Source organism: Micropterus dolomieu, linkage group LG13, assembly GCF_021292245.1.
Source record: "Micropterus dolomieu isolate WLL.071019.BEF.003 ecotype Adirondacks linkage group LG13, ASM2129224v1, whole genome shotgun sequence".
NCBI lineage: Eukaryota > Metazoa > Chordata > Actinopteri > Centrarchiformes > Centrarchidae > Micropterus > Micropterus dolomieu.
The window spans coordinates 19,096,334-19,112,475 of NC_060162.1; the positions used below are offsets into that span (position 1 = coordinate 19,096,334).

At 40.1% G+C, this 16,142-nt stretch overlaps 1 protein-coding gene across 1 annotated transcript in view; it reads left to right on the forward strand.

Annotated features, from left to right (window-relative positions):
• Positions 1-2,915: 2,915 nt before the first annotated feature.
• Positions 2,916-16,142, forward strand: part of LOC123982243 (very low-density lipoprotein receptor-like) — a 13,481-nt gene continuing 254 nt past the window's right edge. Inside the window, exons 1-20 of the mRNA XM_046067670.1 lie at positions 2,916-3,052; positions 4,086-4,208; positions 4,993-5,241; positions 6,015-6,128; positions 6,262-6,381; positions 6,676-6,801; positions 7,473-7,676; positions 8,157-8,325; positions 8,595-8,763; positions 9,834-10,056; positions 10,307-10,426; positions 11,014-11,232; positions 11,665-11,973; positions 12,402-12,620; positions 13,006-13,152; positions 13,299-13,547; positions 14,596-14,826; positions 14,972-15,220; positions 15,604-15,798; positions 15,921-16,139. Of these exons, the coding sequence (XP_045923626.1) occupies positions 2,995-3,052; positions 4,086-4,208; positions 4,993-5,241; positions 6,015-6,128; positions 6,262-6,381; positions 6,676-6,801; positions 7,473-7,676; positions 8,157-8,325; positions 8,595-8,763; positions 9,834-10,056; positions 10,307-10,426; positions 11,014-11,232; positions 11,665-11,973; positions 12,402-12,620; positions 13,006-13,152; positions 13,299-13,547; positions 14,596-14,826; positions 14,972-15,220; positions 15,604-15,798; positions 15,921-16,139 (3,712 nt within the window). The 5' untranslated portion in view covers positions 2,916-2,994. The remainder of the gene's footprint in view (positions 3,053-4,085; positions 4,209-4,992; positions 5,242-6,014; positions 6,129-6,261; positions 6,382-6,675; positions 6,802-7,472; positions 7,677-8,156; positions 8,326-8,594; positions 8,764-9,833; positions 10,057-10,306; positions 10,427-11,013; positions 11,233-11,664; positions 11,974-12,401; positions 12,621-13,005; positions 13,153-13,298; positions 13,548-14,595; positions 14,827-14,971; positions 15,221-15,603; positions 15,799-15,920; positions 16,140-16,142) is intronic.

A 16,142-nucleotide genomic window follows, 5' to 3' on the forward strand; every position in this document is an offset into this window, starting at 1 on the left:
ATCGGTCAGCATGGTCCGGTAGAGCTGCATCATGTAGAGGGGCAACCCGGTGGCCCGATGCCGATGCACGGTGCGTCTGGGGCTGCTGCTCATCCCACGGAGCAGTGCGTCTGGGTGCATCCCAGGAAAGGGCTGCGCTGCGAGAGCCAGAGCCAAATCCACCAGAAGAAGAAGCGCAAAAGAGAAATCCACTGCTAGTCCCTTCATAATTGCCAGGTGTGGTGTTGTCTCTTCCAGAGGTAGATTCCGAATGCTCCAGGTGAGATGCTGAGACTGGGATTTATGACACACCTCTCTCCTGGCGTCCTTTGAAGAGATCTGTCAAGCCGCAGATGGTTGAAGGGCGTGTGTGATCCACGGGAGCACTCAAGGACTTTTTAATGTGACATGGTCGTGTATCGAAACCAATTTGCCTTTGCTGTGGAAGAGGTGTGAAAACTGTAAAAGCCCACTGATTGTTATTGAATTGAAGGCTTTATTACAGATCCCTTTGATAAGACGCCGTGACAATAATATTAGTTAAGGAGATTACGAGCTGCACAACTGCGCTGTGATTAATGGGGAAGCAACAATAGTTAATCAGAAATCTCTTTCTGTAGCACAGGTTGTGACCTGTTGGAGCCTGTTGCCAAGTTAAGGTCAATAATTGACACATTTTTAATGCAGGAAAAATAAGTCAATTGATTAATTTTTCATCATCTTGTCACTTTTGAAAAGCCAAACTCTGGCATGATTGGTCTATTGCGCACGTGAGTTCTCTTTAATGTTTTGTAAGGCAAACTAAATATGAATAATTATCATAGATATTCAGCAATGTCAACACAAAATCTGTGTCGAAGTTTGACTCAAAGAATATAGACCAGTAATATTAAAATCCTTTTTGAAACATGAGCTGGAGAACATTTAAACAGTTTTATAGTTTTAATAGGCTAAATAACATAAATAAATGATCAATACTACAATAATGCAACACTTTATTATGCTGAAAAAAGGAAATATGCAAAATTTATTTTTAACTTCTTTATACCGTACTTACTTACGTAACTTTAAAAAGGAAAAGACAACTCAGTAATGTCCTTCAGAGCCAGTGGCAACAACTTTATTCCTACACACGGTTATTTACAGATCTGCAAATCAATATGCTGGTTTGTTGAGTCGGTTGGGCATGAAAAGATTTCATGAAAAGATTTCATGCCCAACCAAGTCTCAAATCTGCCATGCTAATTAACGCAAGCATTAAAGAGACATTGCCGCCAGCTGATCGTTGCCTATTCCTAAGTCAAACTGCACACTTGACCTCAAAAGACAGAAGAAAGCTTTGATTCTTTTTGATGAGCATCTGAGTGAAAAGTATCATAAGAAAATGGGCCATTATGAAATTAGTTCTTTATTGTCAAAACATCAAACAAGCATTTGTGTTAAACTAGGTCTATTTGGTGCACGTTTGGGGGTTTTGGGTGATTGGGGGAAAAAGTACACAGGACCTTAAGGTATAGCCTAACTTAAGTATTTTTCAAACTGGATCCTATTTCCCTATGTTTTTGTGTCTGTGTGACTAATTGACAACAATTCTTGAGATTGGTCCATTGTGCGCGCTGCAGTGGGCAGCAGCGAGGCAGGGCTGCGCCTGGCTTAATCTTTGCGGGGCAGTTGAGTCCGGTGTCCACTAAAATGTTTGTTTTTGCCACTAGCAGGCTTAGATTTTTTTATTATGAGTTTTGTATTCCTGCATTTTGTTACTTTTTGTTATAGTGTGACTTTTAACCATTTAAAACACCAGCATCACACAATAACACAGACAAACTAACTGACCAAAGGTAAATTAATAGCCTAATTATAGCCCTAGGTAAATAATTAGCCTACTGTTTGGTGGCTTTGAGGAGATCTAAATATGCTAGTGACTATTTCTGGTTATGATCTTACTCTTAAGTCTATCTCTGAAGGGATCCTTTCCAAGCACTTTAGTGTACATACTTTGACAGGGCGCAATTGCCCACAAGGATTACATTGTAGTCCTGTTAAATAGTAGGCCTATATAGTATACTATGTTGTCCCAATTAGTCACACCAACACAAAAAATGGGAAAATAAGGTCCAGATTGAAAAATACCGACCTTGCCCTTTAATTTAAAAAAGGAAATTATCATATCACTCAATGACTATTGTGAATGAATAAAACGAAGCAGTAGGCTAGCTATCATCAAATTGTCACGCATGTGGATATTGTTTGTACTGTATATTTTAAGTCAATACTTTTCCAATAGCCTATGTTGAAGTGTACTAGAAGCAAAATTGTACTAAGCAAGGTCGTGGCCACATTTGAGTACACCGAGGTCAAGAAATTACGAAAAAAAATATCATAGGTGTAAAACAAAAAAGCACTACTCATAATTTAGAGTTAAACATGTATCAATGCCTAGGCTTTATAGGCAACCTCCCAGCTCCAGATGTTAGTTTTACTTATGGCCACTGTTTTAAAAGAAAAGGCAAAAATACAAGAATAATAACCCTAATCTGTTCCTTGCTAAAAGCGCAAAATCTATCCAAAATGCGCAGGCGCGGTCTAATCAATGTAAGAGGTGAGGCACCCGGCAGGACACTGCAGGTGTACATCATGCTGTCAAATAATAAACACCCATGAATCATCAACTCTCAAAAGCGTTACTGCTTCAGAGAAATGAGAGGTGTGTGGGGAGCGTTCCTCAAACGTGACCTATAAGAAAATGAATTTATCTTGTTTCATTAGCCAAATATTTTAATATGCATGGCTAGGAAAGCTGGGAAGATAACTAAATAAACAAACAAATACGTATATTTGCCCATTGTAAAACCACACCCAGTGACCTGATGAAATACACAACAGATTTTATATTATGTTTGGTACCGGCAGCTAAATGGCCAGTCTGTGATCGCACGCGCACCTGCAGCGGTGGAAGCTGATAAAAGCACTTCCTCCCAGAAACGGTTTTTGTCCCGATGAGGTGCGCGGGCCAATATGGATTTGCGCCAGGTCATTTGTTCGATTATTCTGGCATGTCTGAGAATTTCCCGAGGTAAAAATGCGTATATATGTTTTTTTAAGGCATGTGTATGACTTAATTTGAGTGAGTATTCATCAAATAACACGCAGGGACGTTTTGACACTTTCTTTAAATCTAAACATGAACGAGGCAACATGGCGTTCTTTCACGGACTCCACGAGTTCAGGGTTACACGCGTTATTGAACTTTGTCTGTTTTAACTGCTGTTTCAGTAATTAAAACAAAACATTTGTATATGACGGTACACTAATTAAACGGCATTATTTTACATGGGGTCAAAGGCAAATAAGTAGGCCTACCTCTTAACTTTTCTTCCTATTCCTTTGACATGTGCAAGTGTCAGACCAGTCAGTTTGCCCTTTTGAGGCCTAGTGTGACCTCTTTGGTCTTTCTTATCCATGCTGGTTTTTCTTTTCTGCTAATTTGGTTGGCTAATTAGGACTTTATGGCTTTTCTTTTTTTTTGGTCAAGAAGTAATTGCTGGTGAAATAAATGGCTGCCCATTTAACAATTCAGTTTGAATTTAGATGAATTTGTAGTGGTTTTGAAAATTCAGAACCATCTACACTTTTGTTTTTGTGTTTGTTTGTTTTTTAAACCTACACTGTCACACACCTGACCCTTGCTCAAGAGCTTGGTCAGCAGGATTTGTCATGGTAGTGCTGTCCATGGTCAGGTTCTGGCCGCTCGACAACTTGCATCTGTAGTTATAGAATATTGCTTGGCTCTAAGTTACTTTGTAGCTCCAGCTCACCATGAAAGCAAATCTGGCTGAGAGTTTGTAGTGTTTGAAACCCTTTTCTGTTCTGTTGCCTTTCTGTGCCTCAGCACTTTAGAAAGGTGCCACACAGCTCCTTAAACCTTACAGCAGGTACAGTTTCAATGCCAGTTAAACTAATCTGCAGAAATCAACTTCTTTTGATCTATAAGGGGACAAATTCTACAATTCATCCAGTCTGTGACTTTGACTCCTCCAGTAACAGGCTGCTCATTTTTAATGCCTACATCTTACGTTGTCCTACTGTCTCTCTCTGTATGTTTGTAGCTCAGATGTTGGGATGCCATCAGGGCCAGTGGCAGTGTGATGATGGAAAATGTATTCCTGTTGTCTGGAGATGTGATGGAGATGGAGACTGTCTGGATGGATCTGATGAAATGGATTGCAATGGTCTGCATACTCCCTGTCCCTATGCAAAATAAGTGCACTAATACGTTGTCAGGAAGACTTAAGATCACTTTTTTCCATTCACCATAGTTTGTGTTCTTGTGGGTCTGAAATGAAATATTACACGCTGAACCACATTTAAAGGTTCAGCGTGTAATATTTCTGAGGATCTGCTGACAGAAATGCAATGTAAGATCCATAACTATGTCTTCAGTGGTGTATAAAGACCTTACTGTTACCTTACTCTGCTGTCTCAGAAGAGACCTCTTTTGTGCTGTTTCAGACACTGTAGCTGTCCTGCGCTCTTTGAAAGGGTAGGGGACAATGGTAGACTGGGCAGTTAGATGCCACTAAATCTTACATACCGAACCTTTAACAAGACATTTTAATAGAATTGGCAGCAATTATAGCAGATTTATGTGTATTGTTTATTTGTGTGTGTGTGTGGTTGTTGTTTGTTTGTTTTTTTTTTTTTTAAAATACTTCACAATCATGACCAAAAGGCCCAAAGTCGTACAAGATGGCGGACGCCTTTCCCCAGCTGTTGATTTGAGTCAAGTTTACCGCTGTCCATGTTAACATAAGATTCTAAGGATTGTGAAGTTGCTAGTGGTGTTTGGTTGAGTTAAAGGTCAATCAGGGAAAGGGAAGGCTACTTTACAGCAAATAAAATTTGTTTTGTGGACAGTATGACCATAAATATAGGTAGAATGAAAGAAAAAGGGAAATGTAAACCCTTTTAATGCGTTGAGATTCAATATATGATTTCATGTTTTCTTCCCTCCAGCACTCCCAGGCTCTCCTGAATGCCCGCCGGGTCAGTTTCCTTGTGTTGACTCTGTCGGCTGTTTTGACGCGTCTGCTCGCTGTGACGGGCGAAACCAGTGTCCCACCGGCTTTGATGAGGAGAACTGTACAGCTACTAAGGGCTGTTTGGAGTCTGACTGGACCTGTAGAAACCACATCTGCATCCCCAAAGAGCTGCGCTGCAACGGACTGAATGACTGCCTGGACAACTCTGACGAAGAGGGCTGTGGTGAGAAATTTGTGCCACAGGAAACTGAATGTCAGTCGGTGGAACTGCATGGCACTAATAGAGTGAAGCTTACTTAAAGGGTTCGACAAAATTACAAAAACTTGCATCTTTATCTCTCGTCATCTACTGTTGCATTGGCATGGTATTTTTTATTTTCATGTATCCAATCTTTGATTTCTTTAGGTCCAGCCTTGTCTTTTACAACTAAGCAAACTAATTTAAGAAAACACAACAATTTAAAAATGCCTAAAAACAAATTAAAGACTCAAATTTTTAGACTCAAAACAGTTTTTGCACAGATCTGCATACACAAAATGTTTTTTTGTTATCTTGGTAAAGTAATTCTTTTTATTAATCAATTGGTACAGTCATTTTAACAGTAAGTAGAGCTGGGCTGTTTGGATAAAATTGGTGTCGTGATAATGTGCAAGTCTTTTTTTGCAGTAGTAATTTTCTATTTGGTTGGTTTTTACCCCTGGTCCAGGGTTTGTTTTTTTTTGTTTTTTTTTTCAATTGGAATGACTAATAACACTTTATCACTATGATCTGTATATAACAAATATTCACACTGACTTTTATTCCTTAAAATCATGTCATTTTATTTTTTTAAATACAGGTATTAATGTGATTACTCCAATATTGTCCCATTTAATATTCAGTCCAACATGAACAGGAGTTGATGAAAAACATGTGTTAAGGGTCTCTGAGTTGATGTCAAAAGATGGAAGACAAAAGGTATGAGAAACTGTTGAAGTGCTGCGTGTCTCTTACAGGTCAGTGTGGTAAAGGCGGCATGCGCTGTCCTGAGGGTACGTGTCTGACTGCTGAAGAGAGGTGTGATGGGCAGTTTCACTGCTCAGATGGCAGCGACGAGCCCATAACATGCGGTAGGTTTATGAACTGCAATGAAGGAAAATGCTGCAACACACTGCCTGATGCTGCTGCTGTTTATCCACCTCAAGATAATGTCTGACTTGTTTCTGGTGCGTGTATCGCTGAGCCATGTTGCACCTTCTGCAGGTCGTATTTGCTCTGTGAAAAACGGTGGCTGTAGCCATGTGTGTGTTGATGAAGCTTGGGGAGCTCTGTGTGCCTGTCCTGTTGGATATAAGCTCTCCTCCAATGGAGCAGTCTGCAAAGGTGTGTGGAGCATGAAAATGACACTATTCACTTTCAGTTTTATTTAGGGGTAATTGATTTTGCTGCAAGAACACTAACAATGCCTGCTCACTACTAAAGTGTAGCAGTCTGAAATGGCCCTGCCCTTTGCAGTACCCTACTGGGCCCCTTACCACCTCTTTAGCAAACTGAAAAGATTAAAGCACATGTAGAGTTTTCAGAAAAAGGCTGCATAATTAGCTGTTTCAAAATATTGGGCAATCTGTTATTGAGGCACAGCTTATGTTATGCAGCTAAAATCTACTCTCTCTTCAGACTTGGATGAATGTGCTCCACCCTTTGCTCCCTGTATGCATCACTGCATTAACACAGTCGGATCCTACTATTGCCACTGCAGAAAAGGCTTCAAACTGAATGGAAGCTCTACATGTCTGGCTGCAGGTAATGAGGCCGGGTTTTTAAGTTACACATAATGAACATGCACATTTCATGGCCCTTCTACCCAGTTGTTTTTTTTACCAGCTTAGCCCTTATCTTGAGCCAGGAAAACGGAGTACTACAAGACAGGATATTTTGACACATGGACCAACTTGCGAGTACCAACCTATTGTGTTAAGTGTTAGTGAGCTAGTCATCAGCTACATTGAATGATGTGAACCTAATCTGGATTTAGATTCATCCTCTGAAAAGATCAAACCCAACAGCAAACATCATAAAGGGCACTTGGACAAAAGAGAAATGACATGTTAATTGGCTTCTTTAATGTGGCAGCGCTAATGTCAAAAGCAAAAGTTTTTAAAAAGATCAAAGATGGAACTTGAAATACAAACAGTAGAGCAGGTTACATCCAGAAAGAAATTGTTACCTGAAATGTAAATAAAAGGATGATGTAATTGGCAAATATTAAATGAGATGCTGTTGAGTGTTGCATAGGTATCCATATTTTTTCTGGTCAAATAGTCAATTTTTGTTTTGTTGTAGCGAAAAATGTCTTAACTTGTGACTTTCTACATTTGGAGTGTTGGTAAGAGGGATGGACAGAAAATCAAACTTACTCCCGTCCAAAGATTCACACTAACGTCACCCTTCTTTCTGAATCTGACTGTGTCCAGGTAATGACACCAAATTACTAATGGTACAGAGGAACTCTATCGGGCTGTTAAATGTGAAGTCTCAGCAGTTTGAAGTGATCCAGACTCCAGTGTCTGACCCAGTGGCCTTGACTTTTGACGTTGCCCGTGGCTGGTACTACTGGGCTGACAACCAGGGCAGCATTTACAAAAGTGATGGACAGCACAGCTGGACAATATTTTCTGGTTAGTTGACAGAGAGTGGTTCCCAACCTGAGTCACCAGTTCAACCATATATTTATTTTATTTTGTTTGAACAACTTCAAAAGTTATCTGAAAGTCCTGAAACACCTAAACATATCCAGTTTTTCCAGTAGAAAGGATTAGAGGAAAATCCAAAAAAAAAAACATTTTGTAAAACGGAAGTATGTTTGGTATTTTCATGTCATAACAATGAAGTGTTTATTAGTTAAATTAACAAAGTGTAGCTATAAGAGATTCTGTAAATTAGATGCAACAAAAATGGTTAAATCTGACATGTACAGTACCTAGTTCACTTTCCAATGTTACACCAGTGCCATCAAACATATTTTTGAACAGGATATCTTTTTCACAAACATTAAAAGCATCAGACTTTGTGAATCATTACAGAATCCATTTGGCCCACATTCAAATTTAATGCAGAAGAAAACATTTGTAAACAAATGTTTGTTGTTTTTTTTAAAGGGGATACTGGAATAAAGTGTCTGGCTTGTGATTGGCTGAATGGAAACCTGTTCTGGACCAATCAGAAGACGGAGTCAATCTACATGCAGGCAGCTGATGGGAAAAGTTACACTACTCTGCTGAGCAAAAACATCAACCCATCGGAGTTGGTGCTTGTACCTATGGAGAGGTATGCTGGACTTTATTCTGTCTGCTACATTTAAATGGGTTTAAGGTAACGCAATTTAAAATATTTTTAATGCTTTTAAATGACAATCCTGGTCTCAGTGAATAGTAAAGCTCTCTTTTAAAGATAAGTTAGTATGTATAAAGTGTATGGAACCTAGAAAATGTAGCACATTTTTAGTAGTATTGCAATGAGGTGTTCGCTAATGTGCCCAAAGAGATGGTGATACGCTGGGTAGCGCTCATTAAAATTCTCCGCCCTCTGCTTCCCAGCTTGATGTTCTGGATCAACGCCGGCCACGGTGAGAAGGTGACGATAGAGAAGTCATGGATGGATGGGTCAGAAAGAAGCACTCTGACTGCACTCACTGCTCAGTCTGCCCACAGCCTCACTGCTGACGTGGCTGCCAGGAGGCTGTACTGGATCAGCAACTTCAAGAAGGTGAGTTGAGGAAAGTAATGCACGGTAGAACTTGACAGTACATGCATACGCATTGGACCATGCATTGCAGTTAAATGCATTATGATCTTGTACAGAATTTTAGTGCATAATGGACCATTTTTTCTCAGCAGACATTTTGATTTGTAGTAGGAAAAACACAGGTGTTACTAGTAACATTAACAATGGCTTGGTTGTTGGTTCTGTGTTACAATAAGGCACAGCAGTGAGTAAGTGAGCCAGCATTCACAATGCCAGGTCTCAGAAATTAAAGTGGCTAAATGGAATACATTTTTCATTGTCTTTGATATTAAACTGTCAATGAAATGCACAATTAATGTGTAGGAACGTGTTTGAAGGACAATGAGAAATGTGTATCAAAGAAATGTCACTGACAGCAATGAAAACACTTCAGATTAACTGCATTTAGAAAACGGTTGTGAGTAGCAGAACTGTGATTTTTGAGGTTGAATTAATCAAATACGTTCAGTAAAAACTCAGACAAAAAAAACCCCAAAAATAAATTAATTGAAACACTAATTAGACGCTAAACTAATTTAAAAGAAATGGTCTTCCACTACTGAGAAGATTCAATCTAGCTGCAATATATTACTACAGTAGTTATTTAACCTAGGCCATTTACCAAATTTCAAACATGTCATTGTAGCCATATTCTTTTTTTACACTCAATAAAATTCAATTTTGATTCTTTTGAGACATAAGTACATGATTAAATATTTCTTTACACTTTTTGGCCTTCTGGCTGTGTGGAATTGTATTTTTCTCAACATGAGACAAAATTTACATTTATTCATTTTAGCTGACGCTCTTATCCAAAGTGACTTACAATTTCTATATGTCAGACGTTGCACGGCGCGAAAAATACATTGTCATCAAAATTTTGGGGGCCGTTGGGAGTCTTGGGCTCTGTATTTCATAAATCATGTCTCCGTTTTAATTTTACAATATAGGGTGGAAAAATAACTTAGCTGGCATGATAAGGGAAGATAATAACAAACTAACCTGTTTATCCTATATACAGTGAAAATTCACTCAAAACTCATTTTGTTCAGACTATAGAGACGGTGAAGGTGGATGGGACTGGCCGTTACTCCTACACAGGACTGTTCAACAAGAGACCGGCTCTCGGCCTGGCTGTGTTTGAAAGTTCGTTCTACTGGGTGGATGACAAAGGACTGTGGCAGCTTCCACAAAACCAACCAAACGAGAAGAAATTTATCTGGAAAGCCGCGTTGCCAATATTATCTGTTTACCATGAGCTACAGCAGCCTCAAGGTACGTATTCAAACAGTAGATTTACTGGGATTGCAACGTACTTGTTAATTACAATATTTCTTCTTCTGAGGTTTTTTTTATGAAATACCACTTTACAATTAAGTGTACATTGTCTTTTGAGGAGTATTTACAATCATTTAAAAAAAAAAGAGATTTGCTGCAGAAAATAAATGTATTTGTATATTTTGAAGTACATCTATATAGTTTTTTTTTCCACACCTAAATGTCTCCTCTTGTTGTCATCAATCAGGTTCTTCTGCGTGTGTAACGGCTTCATGTCACCTCTGCCTGCTAACTAAAGGCAACCCTGTGGGATTCACCTGCGCTTGTCCAAACTCCAAAGTACTGTTGCCTGATGGGACGTGTGAATGTAGGTTTACCGTAACTTTTTGCCTGTGTTACAAATGCCTTATTTTCCTATTTTGATAGAAGGTGTCTGGTCCTGCTAAAATGTCTTGTATCCTTAAATATGGGTCCAAATTGATACAGTGAGAAGATCTGATCTTGCTAAGGCAAACTCCCTTTTCATGGACTATAAGAAATAATTTTTATGGTTCTAAAATCTTTGTGTGTGTAAAAACCTTGTTTGTAAAAAATGTCCTGTAATATTTTGTTGTCAGTGTCTCTTGCCATTATGTGGTAAACATTAATTTTCTCGAGTCCTTTTATAACTCTAAGCATGAAGGCATCATTAACTAATTAACATTAATTAAGCTGAGTCAGTGAACTCTTAAGTCCCTTCTTAAAACCTACTTTTATAGGAGAGCCTTTCCCGATCTTATTTGACTTTATTTTATCCCTTTTATTTTATTGTATTTTACTAATTTTATATTAATTTTTCATGCTCTTATCTTGTTTTTTTTGTATTATTCTTTACACTTGTTAAAGCACTTTGTAACTTGTTTTTGAAAAGTGCTCTACAAATAAGGATTATTATAATCTTTTTCTCTCCCACAGATCCAAGGTTTATATATGCTACCATTACCAACATCAACCTGTTGGAGTTTAGAGACAGAGAGTCCACCAAAGTCCAGCTGTTTAGCACTGACGATGGAATCCTGTCATTTGATCTAGACTGGTACAGAGACTGGCTATACTGGGCTAACCAAACTGGCCATATCCAACGCACCAGTCTAACCCAGGCCTTGACTGAGGTGGTCCCAACACCTTTGCCAGGTTAATACTTTTAAGTTTGCCTTGACTTGTATAGACAGGGGTAACCAATATAGTAACTGTTGCGGGAACTTTAGAAAGCAATAGTTTCTTAGTGAAAGGAAATAACAATATGCAAATAGATGAATCGGTTAATTTATAAAACAAAAATACCACTTTTTTTTTTTTTTTAGGTCCTTCTTAAATTTGGGGATTTCTGTTATTCTATTGTAAATTTAATATTTTGACTTTTGTTTGGACAAAACAAGCAATTTGAAGACACAACTGTGGGTTCTTTTGATGAGCATTTTTCTCCATTCCACGTTCTCACCATGTGTAATTATTAATAAATTGTCAATGAAATTTACAGTTGTTCGTTTCGTAGAAGAATAAGCCATAAACAACTGTCTACTTGGTCACATAACACTTTCTGTGGTCCTTCTTTTGTTTTTGTAGCTTGTCTGATAAAAGTAGACCAGAGTGGAGGGAACCTTTATTGGGTGTCATGTGACCAAAACCGCATTGGCACCATCACAGCCTCCAGTCAATACCCACAGCAGCTGTACCAAACAACAAATAAGATTCAAGACCTGTATCTGGACTGGCTGAGGGGTAGCATCCTGTGGCTGGAGGGAGAACGCATCCTCACCATGAGCATGATGGGAGGCAAAAGCAAAGAGCTGCTGCACCTTGCAGCAGGAGTCGGGGGGAACATCACCTTCGACCTCAGGGCTAATAGCCTTCTCTGGAACTCAAAAGGGGCAGGTCTGTCACTTCTGTAGATCAGGGTGATAAAATGTTGTTTCTTTTGCTCGAATGTCTCACCAGTCAGTGGTTGATCATGTGTTTTGTTTTTTTTATACTGTTGAAATTTCATCCACACAAAAATGGTCAAATGATTACATTTTTTTCAGTGATCCAGCAGCAATAAGAGCTTGTGTGTTCACACTCTTTAATTCAGTTCTGGTCACTCCAGGGGCTGGGCAGTTTATCATTGTTACGTTGCTCCCACAATCAAAAACTTTGAATCAGGTGATGATGAATGGTGTATGAGATTTATTTCCTGACGTATACAAACTCTTTGAGATGAAAATTTTAATATAAATTAATAATTGCAGACCATATTTCCACAGCACAGACCTGTTGAATGAGTGTCTCTTGTTGTTCTTTTATGACTTTTATTTATTTAACAGGTTTGTCAACAATGAGTTTGCTGCATGGGAGAAGCCACCAAGCTGGTCGAAGATGGAACATTTCGGGCTCAATCATCGCTGCCTTTGAGCCCTTCCTGTTGTCCCTTTCTGATGATGTCATCACTCTGTGGGACAGGCGTGATGGGAGCTCCATTCAGGATGTAGCTGTAAAAGATCATGTGTTCAGTGTGATCGCAGCACTCGGTGACATCCGTACAGGTCAGACTCAGTTTTAATCTATTACAGAGGAAATGAACTTGTTAACGCAGATACATGCTGTTACTTTTATTTTTTCAACATTGTGCTTTTTATTTACTGTTGTTTCTTACCTGGGTTGATGTTTCTGATTGTGGTGCTTAGTCTTGCTCTCAATCCCTGGTGGCCATAATGGCTCGTGTTAGCTGCACAGTTGGTCCCCTTTTTATTCTGAACGTATAAATATGATGCAAGAGTTTTTAAAAGCACGTGGAAAAGCTTCTTGGATTCAGTAAAACGTGGATCATTATTAGCCAGTAGTGAGATGTTGTAGAGGATTTATGTGAAAACCACTGATTTTTACGCTGACACTCAAGTTTCTCAATGCCATTATTAAAACTTTCCATAGTGCCCAGTACTCGAGTCTGCAATGAACCGTCCCTGCTGTGCCGACACACATCCATCTGCCTCTCACAAGCCCAGCTGTGTGATGGGAAAAAGGACTGCCCTGATGGAGATGATGAGGATTTTTGTGTTACCATGTGTCCATCTAAAGGTAAAGTACCACAAATGGACATTTGATGGAATGGGAAGCTCTAAAATCGTGTGGGGGATTAAACCTATTGGGCGCTGACTTGACTGATAAACTTGACTTCCCCAGCTTTGTAATCTTTTCTCTTCTGCGTTAATTTCCAATCTTAGAGGATTTCAAGTGCAAGGACCGTAGGAATTGTGTGTCCAGGAATCTCGTTTGTGATGGCCGTTCTCATTGTCGTGATGGCTCAGATGAGGTCGACTGTCCGACCGTAGCTTCTCCTGCAGCTCGCGCAAACGTCTTGAAGTGCCGCATGGGCTCCAAGCCATGTAATGACGGCACAGAGTGTGTTTTATACAGCCACCTGTGCGATGGGGACAAGGACTGTAGGGATGGATCTGATGAACAGGGATGTGGTGAGTTTCCTGAAACATAATGTCGCTTGCAGCTACAGCAGGGATTACTGATGCAATATATTTTTGTTCTAATGATAAAAGAAATTCTTCAGGTAGGTTTGTGACTATAAAAGCAAAACTGAAATTGTGGTCTTTGGGCAAACAGACTGTCTGAAGGGCTGGGACAGTGCCATTGGCCCATTAGCTTCATTTTCTCACCCAAGCACAAAAAATCTAGGAGTGCTTCTTGACTGTGGTTTTAAATTTGACAAGCAGGTCAGTGCAGTGGTGAAAAGCAGCTTTTATCATTTAAGACTACTGAGTAAAATCAAGCCCCATCTCCCTAAGAAAGATCTGGAGAGAGCAGTCCATGCCTTTATGACATTGCAGCTGGACTACTGTAATTCGCTGTACTGCGGACTTGAACGGCGCTCTCTTCGCCGCCTGCAGGGGGTACAAAATGCGGCTGCCCAGCATCTGACTGAAAAAAGAAAAAGGGAGCACATCACCCCCATGCTGTCCTCATTACACTGGCTCCCTGTAGCTTTTAGAGTGCATTTTAAGATTTTATTAATAGTTTTTAAATGTTTGACTGATACTGCCCCACCTTACCTTTCTGACATGCTGTACCATTATGCTCCTGCCAGAGCACTAAGGTCAGCAGACCAGCTCCTTTTGAGTGTCCCTAAAAGCAGGCTCACCACCCGAGGCGACAGAGCCTTTTCAGTGGCAGGACCACGGCTGTGGAATATCCTACCCCTTCATGTTAGATCTGCACAATCTGTAGATCAATTTAAAAGCAGGCTAAAAACACACCTGTTCTTTTAGCTTTCAACACAGAATAAGCAGGTTACATTGGCCGTTCCACTATTTTAATGTTCTATATTTCTATTGTATTATTATCTTGTTGTTTTATTCTGATTAATTGATTCCATATGTACAGCACTTTGGTCAGCAGAAGTTGTTTTAAATGTGCTTTATAAATAAAATTGACTGTGACTGTCATATTTTACAAATGTATGTATCCTATTTGGTTAAACTTTTACTATGTTATTACTGTATCTACAAGATGCCACAGAACAGACCACCACTCCAACAAAACCAAATATTGATGCATCAATCAAAATGCTACCTGCTCCAACTGTTCCGGCCTGCAGCAGCCCCTCTGTGCTCTGTCCCCGTTCTTCTGCTCACCTCTGCATTTCTCCGAGCCAGTTTTGCAACGGGCGTAATGACTGTCCCGATGGCTTTGATGAGCAGAATTGTGTGAAAATGGATGAATGGATCTGTCCCTTGAAAAGTAAGCCTTTAATGCGGAGTTTATGTTCTCTTAATTCCCAATGTTGTGCTTTTTTTTTTTTTTTTTTTTTCTTAAAATTTTGAAAATGAATTATGCTCAGCAGATTGGTTCAAAGCTCCATTTGTTTTCCGTAATGTTTGTCTAGGTGACTTCCGCTGCAAGGACCGACGGAGCTGCGTCTCCAGCAGTCTGGTTTGTGACGGCCGCTCTCACTGCCTCGATGGCTCGGATGAGGTCGGCTGTCTGAGCGCAACTGCCCCCGCAGCTCAGGCAAACGTCTTGAAGTGCCGCATGGGCTCCAGATTGTGTCAAGATGGCACTGAATGCGTTCTCTATAGTCACGTTTGTGATGGAGAGAGAGACTGCCGGGATGGATCAGACGAAGAAGAATGTAGTGAGTATTCATTCCAAGTGGTTGTGGGGTGTGTGTTTTTTGGGTTTTTTAAAAACAGCGTTGAAGGTGGCTGTGGCTCAAGAGGTAGTGCGGATTGCCTATAAATCGAAGGATCTGTGGTGCAATCTCTGGCTCCTCAAATCTGCATGTCGAGGTGTCCTCAGGCAAGATATTGAACCCCGAATTGCCCCTTGTGGCTGTTCCACCAGTGGATGAATATGTGTAAATGGTGAATGCGATGCAGTGCAACAGCACTTTGAGGGGTCTCAAAAACTGAAAGATGCTATACAAATACAGAGCATTTACAATTAACAAATGTAAAGGAACTTATCCAACTAATTCTTGGTGTAATGTTTGTAATGCTGCCGATACCATGCTTGCAGAAAATCTCCACTTAAATGAATCTCCTGCACCCGTTGAGCCATTTATTCAGCCTCCCACCAAGCCACCCTGCACCAGCCCTTCAATTCTGTGTCCAGATTCTTCTTTATGCATCAACCCAAAACAGCTTTGTGATGGAAGAAAGGACTGCCCTGATGGATCTGATGAGAGCTGTATAAAAAGATGCCCTAACAAGAGTAAGTCACAAAGTTAATATATTTGATTCTTTTGAAAATGTGTTCCCAACCAACGTGTCAATGTGGACCAGTGGCAGAATGAATTCCACTCATGTCTCTGACAATTCTGTTAATCTCTGTAGATGACTTCCTCTGCAAGGACCGACGGAGCTGCGTCTCCAGCAGTCTGGTTTGTGACGGCCGCTCTCACTGCCTCGATGGCTCGGATGAGGTCGGCTGTCTGAGCGCAATTCACCCCGCAGCTCAGGCAAACGTCTTGAAGTGCCGCATGGGCTCCAGATTGTGTCAAGATGGCACTGAATGCGTTCTCTATAGTCACGTTTGTGATGGAGAGAGAGACTGCC